Raw genomic sequence first — 24,071 nt, 5'->3', positions numbered from 1 at the left:
TATATTTTGCTCACATGGTGCATAATCCTTAATAAAGTTGTTTCATCAAATTACCATAAACTAAGTAACAGAAAAAAACCTGTGCCCAAAGGAATAAATTAAAACAATTGAAAATATATGGAAGAGAAGTATCACAAGCTGTGAGTACAGAAAATAACATATGAAGATTTATGTTTGACTTTTGTTTATATGTAGATTTGTTTTATGTACATCAAACAGTATATTAAAACAAAGACATTGAGCTTGTTTGTATGTTTGGTAAATATGTGGGTTATTTTTATTTGTGTAGCTATATGATGTTGACCAGTTTAACATGTACATCTCGCTAAAACTAATGCAGTCCAATACAACAGCCTTGCAATAAATCTACCTTTACGATGGTTATTATGTTCAGTTTTTGCTAGAATTATTTTAGAGAAACAGCAACTTTTTGCCCCAGGGGCCACAAAACAGGTTAAACCTGGCATGACTGTACCACAACAGCAGGATTCACTACAGTGTGATTAAGTAGAGAAGCTTTTCTGACTCTGGTATGTCCAGCAGAGGGAACCAGAGGCTTTTAATGTGATCTGCAGTCTGCAGAATGATTTGAGTTCAGTGGTGTTTGTCTGTGCATGACTAAGAGTCCAGAAATGTTTTTGTCTCAGCAGTGGGTTTTATGAAACAGAATGAAGCCATGAAACTTAAACAGTGCCACAGTTGTATTACCAATGCAGTAATCATACTAGCATAATGGCAAGTTCTTTGACATTATAACATCTATTCAAAGAAAGTTATGTTGCATTTTTGAGTGCAGATGTTGAATCTGAAGATGGAGCCTGTTTACTGAATCAAAGGAGGGAGGAGGAGGGGTTGGGCCTCCTTTGAGCCGCCATGCTGCTGTCTGATTGGTGGCTCCGGTGCTCGGTGAGGTTGACCGGCTGGGGAGGTGAAACTGCCAAAGTCAGGGGATCCTGGATCAGCTGTTAGCTCTCGATCCTCCCCGACATCCACTGACAACAGCGATCGTCAATACGAGCAACCTTCTTATGAAGATTAAAGTCAGAGGCACAGCAGCTTCTCGTCGTTTTCAGGTAACAGTTAAGGCTAACTGAATATTAGCCACCCGCTAGCTAGCATTAGCAGCTGCGCAGATTGTTCCATAAAGAAATCACTAATTATCATAAAAGCAGCGGGCAGCTAACAGAAGCTAGCTGAGCTGATGCAGCCGCACACAGCAGGATATTCATATGAACACACTAAACACATCGGCTGGGGTTCAGTCTCCACCACTGAATTATTTCTAAACTATCATTGTATAATATATATTTTTTAATTCGCACTAATATTAATGGCTGCTATGGCCGCAGCACCTGTTGTTTATCACTGTGACCAAGTGACTCAGCCTGTGTAAAGCTAATGGTTCAGATTCAGTCCTCATAGGTTGTTTACAGGAGGACAGACTTGCTGAACTGTTTTCGCGGTATGTCTGGCGTTTTCTAGGTCGTGCGTCCTTTTTTGTGAACTGGAAAGCGACTTGTTCTTCCAGATTTGACTGAGACTCAATGTATGTGTTGTGTTTTGCCCTCTTGGTTGTCTGCAGGCAGCATGAACTCCCTCCCAGGAAGAGCCGCACTGTCTCTGTGCAGGCGCACGGCAGCGGGCGAGATGAGGGTCTTCGCCGGTTCCCCGGGTCACCCTGCTGGGTGCATGCCGGCCCCTCTCCAGGCTGTGCGGGTCTGCCACTCCGGCACGAGCCGCAAGGGCAGCGTCAGCACCAAGAAGCGTGGCTATGACATCACCAGAAACCCACACCTCAACAAGGTGAGCTCTCTGATGTGTCTGGTACCTGTTCTTGGCAACATCCATCATTGTTTGCATGTAACAAATATCTAGATGTACAACTTTATGCAGCAAGGTGCCTCAAAATGTAACAATTTGACTTGCTCTGCGTGGGGGAACCCGTGCTGTCCCTGTGTCAGTGTACATTTACTCAAGTACTGTACTTAAGTACAGTTTTGAGGTACTCTGTTCGTTACTTGAGTATTTCCAATTTCTGCTACTTTATACTTCTATGCCATTACAATTCATCTAGTACTAGTTACTTTGCAGATTCAGATTAATAATACAAAATATAATCAACAAATAACTGATGATGTATTATTATAGGTTAAGATCAAATCAAACTTGATTGATCTCTGGGGGAAAATCACAAACTACCAAACTATACCCAGCAGTATATAAAGTAATCAAAATTAGCCCCACCTTTACAACATTTAAGTGATAATAATATACATAATGACTACTTTAACTTTTGGTCCTCTAATACTTACTTACTGTACTTTTACTCAGGTAACATTTTCAATGCCGGACTTTTACTTGTAACAGAGTATTTCTATACTGTGGTATTTCTACTTTTTCACATAACTGTGTCTACAGATAACATTATGTCCTGCATACCATGTTGTATGGTGGTGGAACATATATAAATAGAGAATATCATGTAGGTACCACATGGTACAGCACAGCAGTGCCACATGAATGCCACAGCTTTTATCTGCATGAGATAGTTGAGTGGCTAAACCTCTGGGGCTATGAGTGGTCTCCCTGTGGATTCCTCTAATGTGTCTGTCTTACTCTGCCTGCTTTCTCTCTGTCTTAATAAAGCATATAAAAAATAAGAATAATATGGACTTAAGGTGAATTGACTCCTCAGTTCGCTTTTTAAGATAATAGCACTGCATAAGCTCAGAATAATGTCAATGCTTTTGCAGTCACAGTGCGGAAGTAGCTCTTCCCCCAGAGGCTGCACTGACTGATCTAAAACAAATATCCATCAAGTGACTCACCAGTGGTTTTACTGTATTATTTTCCAAACTCAGTGTAAACAGGGCTTACTTTTTGCTGCCTTGCTAACTCAGTGAGAACAGCAGGTCAGACACCGACGCTTTAGCTGAGTTTATTGTTTTGATTTAGATTGATAAGAGGTCGGTCACAGTTCCTTCCACAGTTCCTGATGCCCAGTCAGCATTTACACGCCGTCTCACAGGTCAGTTCAGTGGAAACAGTCAGCAAGTTAAGCCCTACTTCGCTGAAAAAAAGATTTTAATAAAAAGTAAATGTTAGTTCATGGCGGGAGTGTGCTTAAACATTGTATTCAATCAGATGCAACTTAATTATTATAACACTTTACTATCCAGTTAAAGTCTGAGTAACGTCTCCTTTCTTCACATTTACACACATTTTGTCCCAGTCACACAGTCTTTGGTGTAATGCTGACTGACACTGAGCAGCTCCACAGGATATATTAACTGTATTTATTGAGGAAGACCAGATTTCTGTCCCTATTCACTAACCTCTTTCTTTCTGCATAACCTCTCAAATGTGAAACTAAATCAGCTCATAACCTTATAAATGCATCACGTGTGATTATATGTAGTCCTATTATGTTGTAACTTTATAATAATCCATGATAAGGTTTGTATTGGAGTCGTTACAAAGGTTCATCTTATAGCAGTTTATATCTCTCCCAACCACATTTAGTTTCACCCTTTGTGTCCTTGTGTGTTGACAGACAGCATGGAGGCTAGCTTAATTACTGCTGCTGGTTAGGAGAGTCACCGTAATGGGTTCACTTCAGTGCCTCTTTACCTGCTCGCTCTAATAGGTTTAGCTTAACTCTGTTAATCAGTGACGTTCTCTTTGGCCACGTTCACAGTTACACAGATACATTTGTTATCAGCATTTACATGTAAAAAGTTTTCCATCCACATTTGTGGCGTTGGATTAGTTTTTTAAAGTTTGCCCTGCACACTGACGTTCGCTGGTTTGGTATTTAAGGCACTGGTGTATCAGAGTATCTCCTGACCTCTGGCAGGCAGAGCTTTTGTTGTGGAGATATTACATATGCAACTTACAGCTATAAAGTGCAGTGTTGTTCAGCTGTTGAGCATCTATCATCAAAATACTCTTCAATAGGAAAGCATGCAGCTTGTGGAACAACTGTAGACGTAATGATTGTAATCTGTTGGTACTATTTGCAACCAAATATCAAATCCACTATCACATTTCACACTCAACTCCAGCATGAATAATTTACCGGGACACAGGTGTGTTCAGAAAAATTCAACAGACCCAAAGTAGATCAAACTGACCCTGTAAGGCCAGTTTGTTCCCCATGTAGGTCAGCGTTTCCTCTGGCGTGCAAGAATCAAGAGGAAACGGGGTGAGCGATGCAGCGGAGACGAGGAATGAGAAGTCGAGCTGCCAGGGGAGTGAGTTCAGGCTCCCACACTATTGGACAGAATAAATAGATTCAACCTCACACTCCCCTCCAATCACTCTTTGGGAAGCCTGCCAACGCCGAGACAGAGGAGTAGCAGCACTTACCATAGTCAGAAGGCAGAGGGGTGCGAGGCTGCTTACCAGAATAAAAGCGTGGCCTTGTGTTGTTCACTCCTCTAAGTTACCAAAACATTTGTAGGATTTTTCAATGTTTCCTTATTTAGTTTGTCTGCACCAGTGTTTCCATACAAAAATGGCAACTAATTCATAATTTGGAGAAACGATCAAAAAGACCACTGTATTCGGGTGGGGGTATGAGTCATAATTAACCTCATACTGTAATGACTAACGCATGACTCACTGTGGTCTGGATGGTCTGATTTCTTATTTAGTTTGTGGACTTTACCCTATGCGAACTCTTTCAGAGATCAAAGTGTTGTATAACCGCTCCTCTCCCACCCTGCAGGGAATGGCCTTCACCCTGGAGGAGCGCTTACAACTGGGCATTCACGGCCTGCTGCCCCCCTGCTTCCTCTCCCAGGATGTGCAAGTGCTGCGTGTCATGAAGAGCTATGAAATACGCACCAATCCTCTGGACAAGTGAGAGAACAGACTCAGACGTTTACAATGAAGCACGTTGAAGTGCTGTTCAAGTTTGTAACAATACAGCTGCAGATATTAAATGAGCTCAACCCATTGAAAATGCCCTGTATCGGGGCTGTCCCACTTGTTTGGTCAAATCTTCTTTAGCATGTCACATCTGTTGCTGGTGCCCCATCGGCTGTTGTTTTTGTCATTTGTTGTATGATTGAAAGTTTATTTAGTGTCAAATCACAGGCTTTTAAAGGGGCATCCAGTGGCCTAGTAGTTAAGACACATATGTAACCGCAGCATCCCTGGTTTGATTCTGGCCTGGGACGTTTGTTGGATCATATCCCTCTCTGTCTCTCTCTCTCACCATATTTCCTGTCTGTATTTACACTGTAAGCTGTCTAATGAAAGCAAAATGCCAAAAAATAATCTTTAAAATAGGTTTGTAAAGTCCTTGTATATCCACTTCAACATGTCACACTGTAAAACAAAAGTCTACCGTCATGCTAGCAGCTCTGTGAGGCTGAACTGAGCTAAATGCTAACATCAGCATGCTAATATGCTGACAGTGACAACGTTAACATCCTGATGTTTAGCAGGTATAATGTTTACCATTTTAGTTTAGCGTGTCAGCATGCAAACATTTACAACTGAGGCTGATGGAAATGTCAATAGTTTTGCAGTTAGTTAGTCATAAACCAAAGTATTGGATACAATTAAATTTTGACCTGATGATGGCGCCAGATGAAAAGTTAAGGGCATTAAAGTTATTACAATTCATCATCTGGGAAAATGTCATGGCAATCTGTCCAATAGTTGTCAATTTATTTCAGTCTCGACCAAAGTGGTGGACTGGCCGACATTATCATCCCTAGAGCCGCGCTGCCAGCATAGCTAAAGATGTCATTGGTCATGACATGCAGCTTGCATTTATTTTGTTTTTTGATGCATTTGGCCCTCCTAGAAAGATGGTAATCATGCAGAAATATTTTCAACGCAGTAACAGTTAACTTTAATCAGAGAAGATCTTTCTAAAACATAAATCATGATGTCGGGTTTTGATGTCTTTTTCTGTCTCCGTCTCAGGTACATCCTGCTGATGACGCTGCAGGACAGGAACGAGAAGTTGTTCTACCGTTTGCTGACTTCAGACATCGAGGAGTTCATGCCCATCGTGTACACTCCCACTGTCGGCCTGGCCTGTCAACAGTATGGACTAGCCTTCAGGAGACCACGGTGAGATTAATCACATCTACACTGTAGCTGCACGGTGCAGTTTCATTTACACAAAACTATTTGCTCAGGTATAATTTCATTCTTACATTTGGTTGAACTCTAAAACATTCTCTGTGATGGACCGTTTTTCATGTTTTGATCCAGGAACAACCAATCATGTATACCTGACATTCCTCAGTTTGGTTTCCATTAATTTCACTTCAGCCAATTAAACTAGCTGAGACTTAAAACTAGCTTGAGTTATCTAATCCATCACAAAGATCACTGAGTGCCGATTTGGTTTAATCTAAATTGCGTTGTGATTGTCATGCCAAGACAGAGAACAAATTGAATAACTTGTGAACATTTTATTATTTGTCTAATTAACATTAATGTGTCAGTGTTTACCCTTTTGCGTACATCATGGCCTCTCAGCTGCACAATATGTACAAATTTTAACCAAGGGTGGGTAAAATGAGTACAGCAGTGTGAGAGATACAGTGACAACTGTAAAACAAAATAAACCAAACAATAAATCAATTGAAAAACTTGTTATTTATAGAGTTTACAAATAATTTGGCAGTAATCACAATTACTGCACGGTCTTAGATCATTTCCTATTAATACAAAATGGAAAAGTACATACAGTTCTTATATCATACTTTAGTATGATAATATGATTAGTTTCTATCCCTTTAATTTGTGTTTTAATGTCATGTGCTTATTTATTAAGGCTTCATATAATCAGTGTGATGGACAAGTCTCTGATGGTTGATTTTCATGACCGACTGCAGTGAATGAAAACCAGTGGCATTGTTAGGACCCCAATTTGGCCTGGAGAAAGGGGAGTAACATAAAACTAGATGAAGAATCTGAGGAGTCAGTTTGTTCAGTATTTCAATCTTTTATGCCAGATATGGAAGCTTAAATGAAACGTCAGGAAGAGCCCCGGCCAAAAATAACAAACCCTGAGTAGAAATAAAATCACAACACTAAATAACAAAAAGAAAAGTTACAAATCTAAACATAACTTCCTGTCAACGCAAAAATGTAACAAAAATGGCAGCTTATCCCTACGGGGCTTCCTGGTAAAGAGTTAAAGGTAGTAAAGAAAATAGTTAACAGTAACTTTACATAATTAACTGATTAACTGAACATTTAACAGCAAAGTCACTGCCTTTCTGACTTCAACCTGACGACAACAACATATAAAAGAGCAAAGGACTAAATCCTGACAGCATCGCTCACAATACACAAACACTGTGTGTAAACAGGCAGCACAAGTAGCCAAGAGGCCTACAGGTGCAGCTCCTCAGCCTTTATATACCCCCAGATGGATCATGATTGGCTGCAGGTCCCCAGATTCAGCAGCCAATAGCACGAAGGAGGAGGAGGGCTGAGGCCCGCAGAGCCCGAGGAACAACACAGCACATTTTAACGCATTTTATGTTACACATTAACCACCAATACTGCTGCCTTATAACTGAAACCTACTTGTTTACAGAGGACTCTTCATCACCATCCATGACAGAGGCCACATCGCCACCATGCTCAACTCCTGGCCTGAGGAAGACATAAAGGTACCGCCCTCCTCCACACACACACACACACACACACACAGCTACTTATGCTTAAGAAATGAATGTATGGTACATGTTGGTAATATGTGTTCTCTGTGTAGGCCATTGTGGTGACAGATGGGGAGCGTATCCTCGGCCTGGGTGACCTGGGAAGTTACGGTATGGGCATTCCTGTCGGGAAGCTGGCGCTCTACACAGCCTGTGGTGGTGTTCGGCCGCAGCAGTGTCTCCCCGTGCTGCTGGATGTCGGCACCGACAACCAGGTGTGTGTGATCACAGAGCTGCAGGAAGGCTGTAGTAACAGTTTTATGAGCTGGTGCAGCACTTCATTATCTGTCGTTACTTGATAGATTCCATATCAGACGAGTTTAGAGATCTACTGATGTGACTTGGTGCTCATTTACTGATTCATATGGATGATCGATTCCAAAAGCGAAACAGAAAGGCAAGTTGTCTCTTAAAGATTTACTGATTGACTGAATGATTTTTGGTCCAGGCGCTGCTCGATGACCCCCTGTACATTGGAGTGAAGCACAAGAGAATCAGAGGGAAGGAGTACGACGAGCTGATCGACGAGTTCATGCAGGCAGTGACAGACAAGTGAGTAGAAACACAAGTGACCAACGAGTGTGCGAGTGATCCTGATGTCTGACTGGTCGCTCTGTCGTCCCGCAGGTACGGGATGAACTGTTTGATACAGTTTGAGGATTTCGCCAACAGCAACGCCTTCCGTATCCTCAACAAATACAGGAATCGATACTGTACCTTCAACGACGACATCCAAGGTACTTAAACTCTCATAGGACTCTGTTATTGTATTCAGCCATATTACTCTATCAGGCAGCCAGACCTTCCCTCGCCTCCTCCCAGCCCAGAAATACCACATTTTCCTTCAGAAGGAAGAGAAAAATAACAGCAAACATAACATTAAGATTTTAAAAGAAAATAAGTAAACAAAAAATTTTCTCAGAAGCACAGATCAATTCAGTTCAATTCTATTTATATACTGCCAATTCATAACAGCAAACAGTATTTTATAATCTGTTCATCCCATTTCCCGCTAGCCAGAGCCATAAATGACTCTCACTACTTAATTCTGTTATGAAATTAAAAACAGGAGCTTGTATATTAGTAACTGTAACTTTTCAGGTTACTTAGTAGAATTTGGTTAATGCTTAAATGTTGTAGAGAACTTCAATCAATCAGAACTGGAGAACATCAGCAAGATCACCTCATTCCTGGCTTTGCTTATTGCACTTTTTGAGCACAATGTAGTAAAACAGATTGAGATGAAAAGAGATTCACTTGTTGTAGATTTCTAAAAACCTGCTGACAGACTCAGCAAATGACAAAATGTCATCTTCTAATTATATTTCTAATTTCATTTTACCTTCTTAAATGACCTGTATCGTCATGACGCACTGTTTGTGCACACATCATTCAGTCTGTATCTGATTTTTCTGATGTGATTGTTTCCCAATCTGGGGCTCGAGTCCCTTACAAGGGGTCTTGTGATAAATTCGAGGGCTCCTGAGATGATTAGCTGAATAGGGAAACAGAAAAAAACATTTTGCTGCAAAAAACTATATTTATTTTTTCAGACTACCCTCAAATCTTTGCTTTTTTCTGATTAATTTTATGTCTTCGGGCCTCCAAAATGTATTCAAATAAAACAAGGGAAAACATTTGGTTGAACTGGTCACAATTGGCAGACACAAGCAACCAGTGAAGAGCATAGACGTGTCTTTACCTTAAAAGATCACAAGCCAAACAACTGAAAACCACATATCTAAATTACAGTGCTCCCATTTTAAACCTGCTAATTTCAGTGAATTATCACAGTTCTCACACGCGTTTTCTTTTTCTTTCAGGCACGGCCTCAGTAGCTGTTGCCGGGATCTTGGGCGCTCTGAAGATCACCAAGAACAAACTCTTAGACCACACCTTTGTTTTCCAGGGGGCAGGCGAGGTGAGAAGATTTGCTCACTAGGATTTTATTCTGTTTTGAAATAAAATGTGATGTGATGCAGATGGAGAATTATCCTCTCTTTTCCCCCCAGGCTGCTCTGGGTATTGCTCACCTGCTTATAATGGCCATGGCCAAAGAAGGAGTGACTAAAGAAGAAGCTGCCAAGAGAATCTGGATGGTGGACTCAAAAGGTCTCATTGTGAAGGTAATGTGTGTGTGTGTGTGTGTGTGTGTGTGTGTGTGTCCGTCGCTCGCTCATTCTTCCCAGATATCCCCATGTATGTAAATTTCCAAACAGCACCATGTGGAGTTAAAAAAAAAACAAATTTACACAAATTTAGGGAAGAAGCCATCTTAACCACGAGAAGGAGGAGTTTGCTCATGAGCACCCGCACCTGAAGACCCTGGAGGAGGTGGTGCACGTCATCAAACCCACCGCAATCATAGGTGAGTCTACCTTGAAGGTCACTGCAGTGAAGCACGTACAGGAGACAAGTGTACATTCAAACATCCTGAAATATCCCTCAAAGAGCATTGTGGTTTTTATTGGTGTTTATAAAACCCCTTCATAACCCATATTGTTTGTTTCATCCATCTTTGGTTCAGTAATTCCTGAGCAGTTGTGGAAAAACAGAGAAACCTATTAAAGGTGAATTTCTTCCCCTCCAGCTTTGTTCAGAACAGTAACAACTTTGTAATTAATTATCTACAAATCAACTAATTCACTTTATTTATTTAATCTAATGCCTCAAAGATTTTAGATGTAAATGTTAGTATTCATGGGTCTAAATTCACACACCACATGTATGAAGAACTGAAGATATTTTCAGACTTTTAATCAAACCTGTCACACCACTGTGATAACATGACAGCATTGATTCAAGTTAACATCGTCTGTGCTTTAAGATTAAAAAAGAAATTATTAGAAAATAATTAAAAGTAGAAACAGATCCATGATTGCCAGGTTAAAAACTACAATTTGGAGATTGTAATTTGTTGCTTGACAATAATTGACCCATGTGGTCTGAATTGTACAAATGAAACTGCTGTTCACATTGTCTCATTGGAGCTTGTGAAATTTAAGTCATTTCTGTTGGAAACCTCTGATGGATTCTCCCTCTGCTCTGTTTCCTCAACACGAAGGAGTGGCTGCTATTGCTGGAGCGTTTACTGAGAAGATCATCAAAGACATGGCGTCCTTCAATGAGAGGCCAATCATCTTTGCCCTGAGTAATCCTACCAGCAAGGCGGAGTGCACAGCAGAGCAGTGCTACAAGCTCACCAAGGTAATAATCAGCCTCACTGTAGATTATAGGTAGTGTATTTAGAATAGAAACGTTTCAAATTGATTTAAAATAAGGTACACTGTGGATCGGATGAAGCTGTGAGGGCTTTCTTTCTATTTGTGCCGAAAAAGATTTGAAGCTTCGGGGCTTCGAACTCAGCAAACACAGTGACATCTGGTGGCTTGTAAAACTTATAGCAGCAGCGAAGTACCACCACACCTCGCTGATATTAATAGTTTTAGTCTTATATTTGTGCAATAAAAGTCCAAGAAGCCTGCGTGTTATTAAATCTGTATACTTTTGTTCAGAAGTGCTACAGAACTTTATGGTTGATATTTATGTGACATTTCTTATGAAGCTGATTTGAGAGCTATATTCATTAAATTAGCCTTTTACTTATCAGGAGGAAATGTTCTTATACGTATGATTATGTCTTTCTAATGTACATTGCCACATTTCTCAGTTATTGTCGTCTCTTGTTATCTCACTAATGTGCCAACCACATAGTTTAGCTGTAAAACTTTCAAAACTGTCAAACTGAACGAAGCGCTTTCCGAAGCACCAGTGACATATGGAGCTCCTTCATTTGACACAAGCTCCGGCACAATGTAACAGTGCGCTTCACAGGAGTGAAACAAGCTTCTACTTTTTAGCATAACGTTAAAACGATCACGTGTTAAAACTAAACTCAGCATGGACACATGGTTAGCTGCTTTCATGATCAGCTGTAGCCACTGTCCGGTAAATTCATTAGACAACTTTTCTTGTCAGAATGCAGATTAATCATGTAAATGTGCCCTTTTTCTGTTGACATCTACTGAACATCCCAGAACATGTTTGCATTGCTGCCCTCTGCACAGAAATGTTGCTCCACAGCACCCGAGTGGTGAAAAACTCTGTTTAATCAAGCAATCAAACAAACAAAAAAGAAATATTCCTTTCTATTATCTTTTACAGAAGTGACTCAGTTTCTGTTTCTCTTCCTCTTCTGTTATCAGGGCCGGGGCATCTTTGCTAGTGGAAGTCCGTTTAACAAGGTGACGCTGGCTGATGGACGCACCTTCTACCCCGGCCAGGGAAACAACGCCTATGTCTTCCCTGGAGTTGCTTTGGGTGTTATTGCCTGTGGAGTACGCCATATATCTGATGATATCTTCCTCACCACAGCAGAGGTATTGTCTTTACTTACCACATATTAATGATACATTAATATATATTTATGAGGACGTGATTCCTGAAACAAAATACTTTTTGTTTTGTAAAGAGACACCTACGTACCGAAGGGTAAACTTCAACCAACCTATTTTAAGGCCTCAGTGCTGCTTTTCCTCTCTGTCTCAGTCTGTACTGCACTTTCCTTCTTCTTCAAATAAACATTTTTTCTACCTGTCTTTCTCTCGCAGGCGATAGCTGACATGGTAACAGAGGAGCACCTGGCTGAGGGAAGACTCTATCCTCCCCTCAACACCATAAGAGAGGTGTCCTTCAAGATCGCAGTGAAGGTGGGTGATGGTCGGCCGTAATTCCTCACAATGAAATACGTAACCTCAGTCATATGTTTCAAATATTATGGGGGTATATTGTGGCATGATAATTTGAATATGGAGCTAAAAACTGGATCAACTAAATCTTATTAATTACGTCTTAAAGTGTACTTGTTTGTGTTTACATACAATAAATGTCGGAGGTTTCAGCAGCTGCCTGAAAATGTTAACATGCTGATTTCCTAAAAAATTCTTCCTCCAAGTTTCGTTGAAGTGTTTTTTTTGTGGTTTTGTGGGTAACTACAGTGACTGGAAAGTGTTAGTCCAACCAAGTTTAGACATTTGAGGATATTCTCTGTTGTACATTAAAACTGTAAATTAAAAATGCATTTTTATTCCTAAATTTAATTCAATCAGGTCTGCTTTACGATATTAAAGCTGATTTTATTTTTTTAAGAGATTCTATTAATTGCATTTTGCACTGAAGGCCAGAAGCAATATGAAAATGTTTAAATTCAAACTTTGCTAAAACCCCCGAAAACTTTAATTCTTCAAAGTAACATTAAATATTCATGACTAAATAAGTAACAATCTGATATCTTTAGATATTATTTATTAAGAGTTGAACTTTCATAAACTCAGCAGGACTGTGTGGATGTGGTTTGATCAGATTTGATTGACAGCAACCAAACAAAACCACCGATTGTCATCAGAATCTGATTCAGTTGTGATTCACATAACTTTTTTCTAAATTAGCCCTGCCCACTTTAGACCAGTGAGAAGAGCACAGAGAAAAAAATAAATCTCTCCTATGAAAGAACTAAAAACTGACTGGACTTTGGCAGAAAATCTGTAGTTCACGTAGGATCCCATCACTTAAAGTAAGAAGTTTCCAGTATCCAGTATCAAACTGTGAACCCTGTATTGTGTTGATCTGTCAGCTGAGTGTTATCGTTCACTTCTAGTCATTCAGTCACTACCAAATGTGTATTCTTTACCACTTTTCCTTCTGTTTCCTTCTTTGACAGATTGTCAACTATGCATACAAAAACAACATCGCTTCACTGTACCCCGAGCCTAAAGACAAAGAGGCGTTTGTGCTGTCTCACATCTACAGTCCTGATTACGACTCCTTCACTCTGGACACATACAGCTGGCCACAGGAGGCCATGAAGGTCCAGGACGTGTGATCCTGACCATCTCTCTCGTTCTCTCTCTAAACTCAATATGCTGCCGCGTCGTCACGTACAATTTCTGCATTGCCTCCGTTCAGAAACGTTGCCAATGATTCTCGCCTTTTAGCTTCTTTGTTCATTTCTTTCTTTCCTTTTACAAATGTTAGTAAATCTCTGCCGCCCTTTCAGATGGACAGTGGTCATTATAATATAGATGCCAAACAAACATTCTCAATGACTCTCTATGACTTCTTGTTGAAATGTCAAGTTGTTGTTTTTTCCTCTTTGAGTGCTGTACTTTTAGTTGTATCAATTCTCTGTACCTGATTGAAGGGTAAAATATTTTATAGCCGCACAACAGCATATCAAATATCATAAGCACGACCTCTATAATTTTACGATTAAACGACACTCCTTTGACTAGATTTTCCAGCTAAGATCTCGCAGTGACTTTCATGAATCAGAGCTGGTGCATAAAAAACAAAAAGCAGTGGCTCACAGTAACGCACAATGCTTTCTCTTTTCTTGACAAAAATGAACAGAGGAGTCATTTTGAAGCTTAAGAGATACAAATTAGGGCTGCACAATTAATCGAAATATGGCCAAGTGCAATATCCAAATCGCAGAAGCTGCAGTTTTTTGATGAAGGTAAAATGTGTGACAAAACAGCATTATAATGAAGTGTGGGTAGCTAAGATCAATGTAGAAGCCACATCTGGCTCATCCCTGTAGCTGCTTCTTCATATTTTACACTCCTGTCAATCTGCACGCAGGACTGAAAACACTACAGAATCAGCTGGTGTTTCTGTTTGTCTGTCTCTGCTTCCCTGTGAGAATCAGTCATTTGTGATGAGAGGCACTACTGTTTTCTTGAAAATGTTGAGAGAAGGGATTGTTGGGGCTTTAGTGTCACCATCAGGATGTTTTTGTATACAGTGGATGTGTTGTCCTTTAGTTTTGTACAGAGCTCTGCCTGTTGTTGTATTTTTGCCAAAGTTATTGATGAACTGTATCTTTTACTCCTAGAGAACATGACGCTCTGCAAGCTTTAGTACTGAGAGATATGCTTGAAGTTTTCAAAGGGAACATGACACTTTTTAAATAAAGTTCTTAAGAAAATATGAGTGATTCATGGCATTTTGTCATTTTTAGGGATTTCTTTCTTTCATAATTTTGTATCTTGACAGCTGCATAAATAGTCCAGCGTTTACTGCTCAGGTGTACAATTTCATTTATCATCTTGGAATTTGGGAGTGTCAGCGGGTTCGTTTATTTGCAAAAGAAAAGTCTGGAGAGAAGTTATTCCTTAATTTGGCATTTATTAAAGCATTGGAGGATCAAAAGATATATATCTAAATTATTTTTTTTCTAGTGTGTGACGGTTGTCTTAGTCTGTTTATGTTTGTATTTATTGTAACAGTGCTTTAATGCTCTTTTGGAAAAGGGATTTTAATCTCGACAAGACTTTTGAATTAATTTAACTCAACACACATGTGAAACAAACATGAGTTACTGAGACTGCTATTGTTACAGTTTAGTTTATTGAACTGCACCAAAGGCTTTAAGATCAGGAAAAGGCATGATTAGAAGATGCATCACCAGCTAAATCCTGACAATTATCATAACTTCACATAGTGATGTAAATATTATATAGATATATCACCCAGCTCCATCTCAAACCTCCTTTTACCGCTTGATCTAACCTTGTTAGAGTTTGAGTAAGCAAATGACAATGGCTTCCAAATACAGTCATGAACTGCTCCTTTTAACAGTTAGAAAAGCACACATTTGACAGTAGCAAATACTGGAAAACATGACGGCAAGTCTGCTCTTATGTTATGACAAAGTCTAGTCCAATAGTCAGCCACTGATCATTGTTAGGGACTAAAAGAATTAAACAAAAAAATAGGCACATTTTCACTTTGTATCACACAGACTTGAAAACTTCAACCCTCCCTCTCTTCTCCAATCCTCACTGTCTTCCTATGATGAACATGTGACAACATGCAGTATTTGATCATGTTAAATTAACACTCAAAGGTCCATATAAAACAGAATTAACATTGAACATAGACAATTATTAAAAAGTAGGTATTTATACAAAAGAGCGGATATTAGAATTGTATGCAAAGGTCAAGCTTCAAATCAACACACAGCATTTGACGTGATGTGTGTACATTTACCAAAGCTGTGTGAGGCTGATCTGTCAGTTAGAGAAGTCACTGGGTAAAAGTCAACTGAAACAATGTGGAGGAACCTGGGGAAAACAGTGGTACAGTCTGGAGATATAAAAACAAATGTTCCTCAAGTTAAATTATGGTTTCCAAAAGAGTTCAAATCTATAGCTGTACATCTCTCCTGCTCTCCTGTCGCATATATCTTGATTACATCATCATGATTACATGACAGAGTCAAATTATATAGCGCTTTGGATAAAAGTGCTATATAAATACAACTTTTTTTTTTACCATTTACCTTTTGTCTATTATAATGACTTACAGTGATGTTCATAAAGTGTACTGCAAACACCTAAAATAACATTTAAAAATGATAAACCAAATTCAGCACACACGTACATGGGGTTTAACAACATAGTAGTTCATGTATATGGTAGTTTGCAAAACAGATAACCAAAGAAAGCTGTATTTCCTTTGTCATTTTAAATAGCCTGACATTTTATTTATTTATTTATTTTTTTAAAAACAGCACACTTTGCAACAGCATGTTGCAAAGTGCCTCAGAGCACAAAAACACATTTTTAACACTGAACAGCCTGAAGAAAATCTCACTTTTCAGCTTTGGCAAAACTAACAAACAAATATATATATATATATATATATATATATATATATATATATATATATATATATATATATATATATATATATATATATATATATATATATATATATATATATATATATATATATATATATATATATATATATATATATATATATATATATATATATATATATATATATATACACACACACACACATACACACACACAAAGTTCAAACTGCGACCTTGAAAGAATACCAACACCAAATATGGGCAACTTAAGTAAAAGTACTGCGCACACACACACACACAAAACATTGTGGTAACAAAAACAGATGGCTAGTAACAATCACTGTGCCAGGATAAAATTTGTTTTGTGGGATTCAAAATTAAATATAGCAGGCAAGTAAACAGAGATCAGTACTGGAAGTCTGGAAAATGTCTCAGTAAAGACAGTATTTAAAGGGTATGTAGCTTTGGAGAACACTTCCATTTTCAAAACAAAGTTGGGAAAACTGTTGGGAACTGACTCATGTGTACATTCAACATGCCCTCGTTGACTTCCCCTCGCCATCATAAGTGTATTTTCATTTGTCTGAAAAACTGAAGTGAACTTGAGGTGTATATCACCCACAATGCATTGTAGTTATGCATTGGGTGCAAGAAAATACATCCATGGTTAGGTGGCAGTAATGTACATAAAATTCCTGTTGCCTGGTTAGTTTCTTAAGAAAATCTCATTGATTTATTTGGATTGTTGTACTGTTTAGTTTCATTATCTGTAAACACATGGGAAAATTGCTGTTTAGCAAAATATCATAAACCTGTAGCAATAATAGTTATGATGCAGATCACAAACAGAAATTTCTAAATCAGAAACTGATGCAGCTAATTACCAACTTCCTACATGCACTTGCAATTATCCACAGAAGATGCCTTCGCCTCATTGAAATGCGTCTGCAGGTATTTCTGATGATTTGTAAACAGCAGTATACTAATGAAATGCAGCTACAAACTCTTCAGTTTCCTTCAGCACGATCGTCACTGTTTTTCTATTTCTGTTGGCTCTTTTTCTTGTCTGGGCAAACGTAAGACAAAAACATGTCTATCATGTTCTTGACGATGACTGGAGGTGGATGGAGGGCATGAGGAAGGTGGTGCGCTAAACTCATTTGCCAAGCGTCCACCAGCAGAACGTTCAGTCCCTTGAACATGGACCTGAGCACCTTATCGAGCTGCAGGGAGTACCAGTCGCTGTTGTACAGGCTCACCTCTTGGTCCAGGGCTTGGAGGTTGGCTGAGCGGATCACAACGATCGTCCCCGGGGCTCGATCCAGAAGTCGCACCAGCGCCTGTCTAATGTGACGTAGCCGCCGTATGTACACTTCCACAGGAAAGGTGCTGAAATGAGCCCAAATGCTGAGGACCACGACGGTGTTGGGACCCCCAGAGAGCCTGTCCAGCTCGTTTGAAATGTACCGCAACTCACTGGCCGTGACAGTGGAGAAGCGGATGGGCGGGCCGTGGCAGCGGTACTTCAAGAGAATATTATGGGTGCTGTTCACCGCCATGAAAGGCCCGACGTTTTTAGGACTGTACAGGTTGAGCTCCTTTAATTCTGGGAAGGTGGAAAAAAAAGGAAGTTACAGTGGGAAAGATACACAAGGCAAAATGCAGGGAGTAGAAATAAAAGATGAGACAAAAAGACAACACTCACCTGGTACTAAAGCAATGAGGTACTCAAACCACTGCCTGACGGTAGAGTCTCCGTACATGTTGATCACCTTATTCTTCAGACACTGAGTGATGGCAGATGATTCATTGAACTGGCGCATTGTAACACCACCTAATGGCCTCCATGAGTCCTCATAGTAATATCCAGATGGTGTTAGCTTAATAGATTCTGGCTTTCTACTGCTGCTTTCTACCTCTACTTTATCTGAAAAAAAGCAAGAAATGTTGCAGACAAAATTAATTTAATGGAATAAATTAAAGCATGCACACACTGTGTTATGATGCACTACAAACGTTACTCTGCAGGTATACTCTACCTTTCCTGGGAGGCAGCACATTGATTCTATCGGGTCCTGAAGAGTGAATGCGAACTTTGATGTTTACACCACTAAGATAAAAGATGATCAGTGTTAAAACAGAATGTTAAAAGGTTAAGTTTATATTCTATATGTTTTTTACTATCAACAAATCACATGAAAAAAGACCAAAACCAACAGTGTGTTAGTCTGCCTCTCTATACTGTCCAACTTCCCTCGCCAATCTGTGGCACTCCAGTTTCTACTGAAGACATAAATAACAGGTCACAAATGTATAGTTTCATTTTTTTTTTTTTTTTTTTTTTTTTTTTTAAATAGTAAGTAATTTCCTGCATCAAAACAGTGTATGTGGGATTAATTCAGAATAAACTACGGTGCTCATGTTCATGCTAATGAAGGAACATGTCACCCAGTGCAATGTGTGGCTCAAGTATGTTTTTTTAGCCATGCTAGCAGTATGGCTCTCGGGATGGAAATGTCAATCTGTGGATCGTCCACCACTTTGGTCCAGACTGAAATATCTCGACAACTATTGGATGGATTGCCATTAAATTTTGTTCAAACATTCACGATTCCCAGAGGATGAATCACGAGTCAGTAGACTTTATGATCCCCTGACTTTTCCACTAGCGCCACCATGAGGTTCTAATTTGTGGTTTTGAGTGAAATGTCTCAACAACTATTGGATGGATTGACATGAAATTTAGTACAAGCATTCAAGTCCCCCCTCAGGATGAATGTTATGACATTGGTGATCCCCTGGAATGTGGTAATAACATTCCCGTCAGCCTCAGCTGCTCTTCGAGTCTTGTGGAATTAGAAAATGTTAGCATGCTAACAGGCTAAACTAAAATGTTGACCCTGGTAAACATAACCTGTGAGACTTCCGCATGCTTACATTGTTATTGAGAGCAAATTAGCATGCTGATGTTAGCATTTAGCTCAAAGCACTGTGCCACTGTATAGCCTCATAGAGCCGCAGGCATGGGTACTGTAGTTCATATTAAACAGGAGCAAATAGTGCTGCGCTAGTGAGTATTTACAGTGCCAGGACTCAAAATAACCTACATGTTCTTTGTAGTAGAGGAAATGTTACCCAGTGCTACACTGTGGCTCATTTATGCGTTTATAGTTTAGGACACTAAACTATAAACACTGGAGGTCTATGGCAGAGAGGAGTCATCTATATCAGGCTTTGGCTAATCAGGCAGTACTTGTTAGTTGAACTAATTATTGTTGGTTTTGGTCTAGAGAGTAATTGGCCTTTAATACAACACAAATATATGTTACAATACGACATATTTCCCTCATCCTATAATAGTACAAACCTCTGGAAGAGCAATGCTTCTTTGTTGGTGATGAGGCGTTTCAGATAGCCTCCTTTGGCGTGGTTGATTCTGGTGTCACAGCTGAGTATTTTAGGCTTGTAGCAGTACCAGGGCTCCCCTGTGTAAAGGTCTGTGTAATTGCACAGAGGCTGAGGGTCAGGGGGCAGGCACATGTTGCACACAGTAGTTTCAGAAAGAAAGCCCAAGCGGAACAAGCTCTTGAAAAAGACTCGATCTGGCCGTTCCTCCCTCAGCCGTCGCAGCACAGCAATGGCCTCGCTTGAGTGCACCAGCGTAATCTCAACATGTGCGGACCCCTCCCAGAAGAGCGGGAACAGAGCAGAATAAAATCCATTCTTGTGGTCCAGCACCGTACCGGCTACACCTGCTCCAAGCTCCGGGGAGTGCAGTCTGGCCAAAAGGAAATCCCCGCCATAGTGCTTGGGACGACCCTGGAAGTCATGCATTTGGACGAGGGCCTCCAGCTGGTCGCCCACATGCCACTCCCTTCCTCCCTTAGTGGGAAGAATGGCGAACAGGCTGTGCACAGGGTCACTCGTCTGGCGCAGAGTGGTTGGTGTAGAGCGAGGCGGAGGGCCAGGCCAGGCGATAGAGTCCAATAGGTAGCGCTCTTCCAGTTCATCTTGAGGGGAGGGTTTCTGGCCCAGATGGGCACAGAAGGTGTGGTTGTGATGAAAAGTAGGGAGATCCACTGGGATGAAGGTTGATTGGATCCTGCTATGGAGGTGGTAGAGGGCTGAAATAGTGTGGCAGTTCCAGTTCTGAAGAGAAAGGGAGGAGAGTTAAGAGGTGCTGCAGGAGATGGGACCATCAACCTATGACTGGCAGATAAGAATGCATAAAAGGGCATAATATTACTGCAGGTTTAAGCCAACTATCTCAGGTTTAGACCTATGATAGAGGACTGTGTCATATATTAGTGAATGTTATGCTGTGGTGGAAATTACTCAAGATTCTTTCAATAGTCTTCACAACAGTCAACAGTGAGTTTCTGAACAACATAATATTTCCACTCACTTGTGAAGAACGGTTCTGTACTATAACTTTCCTCATGAGCAACAGTGTTATTAAAAAGATATATATAACATGCTGTTAAAAGATAAAAAGGTAAATGATCGGTACATCCATTTCCCTTTCGAGGTAACACGTCAACACATCAATTGAAACCCATGTGTAACCCACTTCTCTCCTCACCTCCACAGTGTGGAGGTTGCGCAGCAGGAAGATGAGGCCAAGCAGGGCTAGGAAGAGGAAGATGAGGGAATATTTGGAGAGATTTCTGCACATGGTGACCTCCTTCTGTCTCCCATGATCAGGCCCCGTTTCACTCTATGCTGTCATATCGCTGATGATGGCATCATTTCATCCTCAGCGCCTGACGCTGAAAAATTTATGTGGTCAACGACATGGATGAACAAACAGAAAACTAGCATTTGTTCTATTCATGTTTATAAAGAAACATACAGTATAAAAATCATAGTTGACAGGATAATGCAGATGTTCTGGATAAGGTTTTGTCCAAAATACATTTGTCTGAGAAGTTTAGGAGTCCTCATCAGACAAGGGAAGAGAAGTACACATATTTATAGGCAAATCTGTTTTTTTGGATGCTTAATTTATTATTTCATTTTTCAAAGCAGGTTAGATTGTAATATTCGTGACACAAACTGTTCCTTAAATATAAGATAAGGTTTGTTGATGTATGGTACAAACGTAAATTACAAACTAGGGGTTGTGTGTGTCGCCGTTTGGTGCTCCTTTTGTTGTACCTGGTTCCCCTGCCCAGTTCCCTGGCTGTTTTACCATGACTTCTCTTGGTTGGATTCTGGATGTTGTACTTTGCCTGTTCCCTTTTGGACTGTTTAGCCACCTTGGACTGACTTCACTGTTTCCACCACTGCCAGCCGGTAACCCACTTCCGTGTTACCCGTGTGTTACTAGTCTGCCTAACGGTCTGCCTGCCTGTACCTGCTTGTAAACCACATCAACCACAATAAACACTGTAGCCATCCGGCTAGTTCACCCTGATACCGCGTCCTGGTCATCTGCCTTTGGGTCCACATACCACTACATACGGACGGTCGTAAACATGAAGCCGGTTCACTTTCAGGCCAAGCTTCCATCTTGAAACAGCACTAACGGTCGTGCGTTTTGGAGTCGGATTCCTTTATCACTTGAACGGCGGCAATGACGCCAACAATAAAGAAAAGGGAGGGTAATAATCAATACATGGGTGGAGATTCCAACATATTTCTAATATAATATCTCCAAAAACCCTGTTAGCTAACGCTAACAGCGGTGATGCAGGCGTTTTAGCCATTAATTTATCTTAATGCTCCCCTACTTACACATTACGACGACAGATTAGCATGTTGGTGGACAGACAGACGGAGGAGGGTGATGAGTCTGACGGGTGGCCGAGGGAGAGGAGACAGCGGCGGCTTGGGTAGCACATCAGAGACGATGGAGGAGGCGGTTGTGATGTGTCGGCTCTATGAGCGACCGATGCTGAAGTGAACGAAGGGAGCCGACTCCCCCCTCAGTAGGAAAAGCAATGCATGACTGCTACTGCTGCTTCCTCTTCTTCTTCTTCTTCTTCTTCTTCTTCTTCTTCTTCTTCTGATGTTTTATGGCGGTTCGCAAACAGCTTTTGGTGCATTACCGCCACCTTCTGAAATGGAGTGTGTATCAGAGCGGTCTTATCCTACCCTATAGTCTTCTTTTAAGTCCTGTCTTTTCCAAAAACCTAAATATTGCCCTGTACCCCACATGCCCTGAGTTCAATTGGAGTAACTCCTTTAGCCCGAACTTACTGCGATCTCTTGCCAGTTTGTTTTTTAATCTCTGTCTATCCTGCTGGTACCTAGGACAACTGATAATTACATGTTCTACCGTTTCCTGTATGTTACAGTACTCACACATACCAGTCTCATGTTTACCAATTATCTTCAGTGTACTATTAAGACCAGTACATCATCCTTGATATAATGTCTTCTTCTCTTTTTGTTCTACTGGTTGTTCTACTGGTTTCCCTCATTCCCTCATTTTCATTTGCAGTCGGTCTATAACTTTCTGCCAGTCCTGGGTCCTTACCTGGCTTACATATGGGGACAATAACTGCCTCTTTCCATTGACTTGGCAAATCTCCCTCTTCCCATACTTTATTATATAATCCTAATAATACTCCTTTACTCCTGTCACTTAAGTTTCCTAGCATACAATAACTAATTTGGTCTCTCCCTGGCGTTGTTTTCCCCAACTTCCTTAATGCATCATTTAGCTCTCTTATAGTAAACAACATGTTTATTGCACTTCTGTCTTCCTCAACATCCTGCAGTGCTTCTACATTTTTTCTTATTGTTCCATCTCTCTGCTTCTTTTCCTCATTCCTCAAATTTTCAGTACTATGTACCTTAACAAATGTCCTTGCTAATAACTCTGCTTTATCCTTACCTTCTATTACTACATTCCTCCCATCTTTCATTATAGGATATCCACACTCTTTCCTATTTCCAGACATCCTCTTAATCATCCCCCATACTCGGTCTAATGGTGTAGTCCTTCCAAGTGAGTCACAATACCTCTTCCAGAATTCCTTTTTAACTCGCTTTACTGTACTCCTAACTACTGCCTGCTTTCTTTTATATTCAATAAGATTCTGAAAATTATGCGTTTTCTTCAAGATTTTAAAGGCCTTCTTTCGATTTTTTTATTGTAGAATTGCATTCTTGTGTCCACCACGGAACTATCTTTTTCCTTTTCCTACCTTTTCTTTTTGTTATTGACTCTTCTGCAGCTCCTAATATGATACTGTTTATCTCTGCATTGAGGTCTTCTATTTCCTGGTTCATATTTACCTCCTTTAATTTCCCTTCAGTTATAATTCTATACTTGCTCCACTTTGCTTCTTCAAATTTCCATCTTCCTTCTCTCTCATCCTTTTCTACTTCCCTTTCTACTCCAATACTTGTGACTATCGGATAGTGATCACTCCCTACAGTGGTTCCTTTAAGTACTTCCCACCTACTTACCTCCTCTGTCTATCCTGCTGGTACCTAGGACAACTGATAATTACATGTTCTACCGTTTCCTGTATGTTACAGTACTCACACATACCAGTCTCATGTTTACCAATTATCTTCAGTGTACTATTAAGACCAGTATATCATCCTTGATATAATGTCTTCTTCTCTTTTTGTTCTACTGGTTGTTCTACTGGTTTCCCTCATTTCTCCTACTTTCTTTCTTACCTTAATTATGCTTTTAACTTCAGCTTTACTATAACTTACTGTCATATTTACTTCTACTTTCTTAGTTGCATCTT

General features: G+C 40.2%; 2 protein-coding genes across 5 annotated transcripts; one reads left to right on the top strand and one right to left on the bottom strand.

The window, feature by feature from the left end:
- The first annotated feature begins 850 nt into the window (after positions 1 to 850).
- On the top strand, positions 851 to 14,684 carry me3 (malic enzyme 3, NADP(+)-dependent, mitochondrial). Of its 2 annotated transcripts, none has more exons than XM_044216413.1 (15): positions 851 to 1,073; positions 1,583 to 1,803; positions 4,730 to 4,863; positions 5,941 to 6,090; positions 7,574 to 7,649; positions 7,751 to 7,912; positions 8,146 to 8,249; positions 8,325 to 8,434; positions 9,521 to 9,618; positions 9,710 to 9,823; positions 9,960 to 10,065; positions 10,762 to 10,904; positions 11,903 to 12,076; positions 12,308 to 12,406; positions 13,417 to 14,684. In XM_044216413.1, exons 2-15 carry the CDS (start codon positions 1,588 to 1,590, stop codon positions 13,576 to 13,578), a joined length of 1,848 nt encoding a protein of 615 aa, XP_044072348.1. In that variant the 5' UTR covers positions 851 to 1,073; positions 1,583 to 1,587; the 3' UTR covers positions 13,579 to 14,684. The 2 variants fall into 2 exon arrangements, with proteins under 2 accessions (XP_044072348.1, XP_044072349.1); XM_044216414.1 differs by lacking the exon at positions 851 to 1,073 and adding an exon at positions 1,303 to 1,462.
- A 1,852-nt stretch (positions 14,685 to 16,536) lies between these two features.
- On the bottom strand, positions 16,537 to 22,358 carry nxpe3 (neurexophilin and PC-esterase domain family, member 3). Of its 3 annotated transcripts, XM_044216411.1 has the most exons (7): positions 22,096 to 22,358; positions 21,813 to 21,920; positions 20,930 to 21,128; positions 19,727 to 20,508; positions 18,399 to 18,469; positions 18,065 to 18,286; positions 16,537 to 17,965 (listed from the first exon to the last, which is right to left on the bottom strand). In XM_044216411.1, the coding sequence occupies exons 3-7, from the start codon at positions 21,032 to 21,034 to the stop codon at positions 17,400 to 17,402; spliced, it is 1,746 nt and encodes a 581-aa protein (XP_044072346.1). In that variant the 5' UTR covers positions 21,035 to 21,128; positions 21,813 to 21,920; positions 22,096 to 22,358; the 3' UTR covers positions 16,537 to 17,399. The 3 variants fall into 3 exon arrangements, with proteins under 3 accessions (XP_044072346.1, XP_044072345.1, XP_044072347.1); XM_044216410.1 differs by lacking the exon at positions 21,813 to 21,920 and having other exon boundaries at positions 22,096 to 22,357; XM_044216412.1 differs by lacking the exon at positions 21,813 to 21,920 and having other exon boundaries at positions 20,942 to 21,128; positions 22,096 to 22,357.
- Between the last annotated feature and the right edge of the window lie 1,713 nt (positions 22,359 to 24,071).

The sequence above is a fragment of the Siniperca chuatsi genome, linkage group LG12 (genome assembly GCF_020085105.1).
Source record: "Siniperca chuatsi isolate FFG_IHB_CAS linkage group LG12, ASM2008510v1, whole genome shotgun sequence".
Lineage (NCBI taxonomy): Eukaryota > Metazoa > Chordata > Actinopteri > Centrarchiformes > Sinipercidae > Siniperca > Siniperca chuatsi.
This window is presented reverse-complemented; position numbering and strand designations above follow the sequence as displayed.

Excerpts from the sequence above, each read along its gene's own strand:
- me3 (XM_044216413.1), top strand. The coding sequence starts at position 1,588 with ATGAACTCCCTCCCAGGAAGAGCCGCACTGTCTCTGTGCAGGCGCACG. Across the intron at positions 1,804-4,729 it reads GAAACCCACACCTCAACAAG|GGAATGGCCTTCACCCTGGA; the intron begins GTGAGCTCTCTG and ends CCCACCCTGCAG. Across the intron at positions 8,250-8,324 it reads ATGCAGGCAGTGACAGACAA|GTACGGGATGAACTGTTTGA; the intron begins GTGAGTAGAAAC and ends GTCGTCCCGCAG.
- nxpe3 (XM_044216411.1), bottom strand. The coding sequence starts at position 21,034 with ATGTGCAGAAATCTCTCCAAATATTCCCTCATCTTCCTCTTCCTAGCC. Across the intron at positions 18,287-18,398 it reads TGTGCTGCCTCCCAGGAAAG|ATAAAGTAGAGGTAGAAAGC; the intron begins GTAGAGTATACC and ends GCTTTTTTTCAG. Across the intron at positions 17,966-18,064 it reads CCTCATTGCTTTAGTACCAG|AATTAAAGGAGCTCAACCTG; the intron begins GTGAGTGTTGTC and ends CCACCTTCCCAG.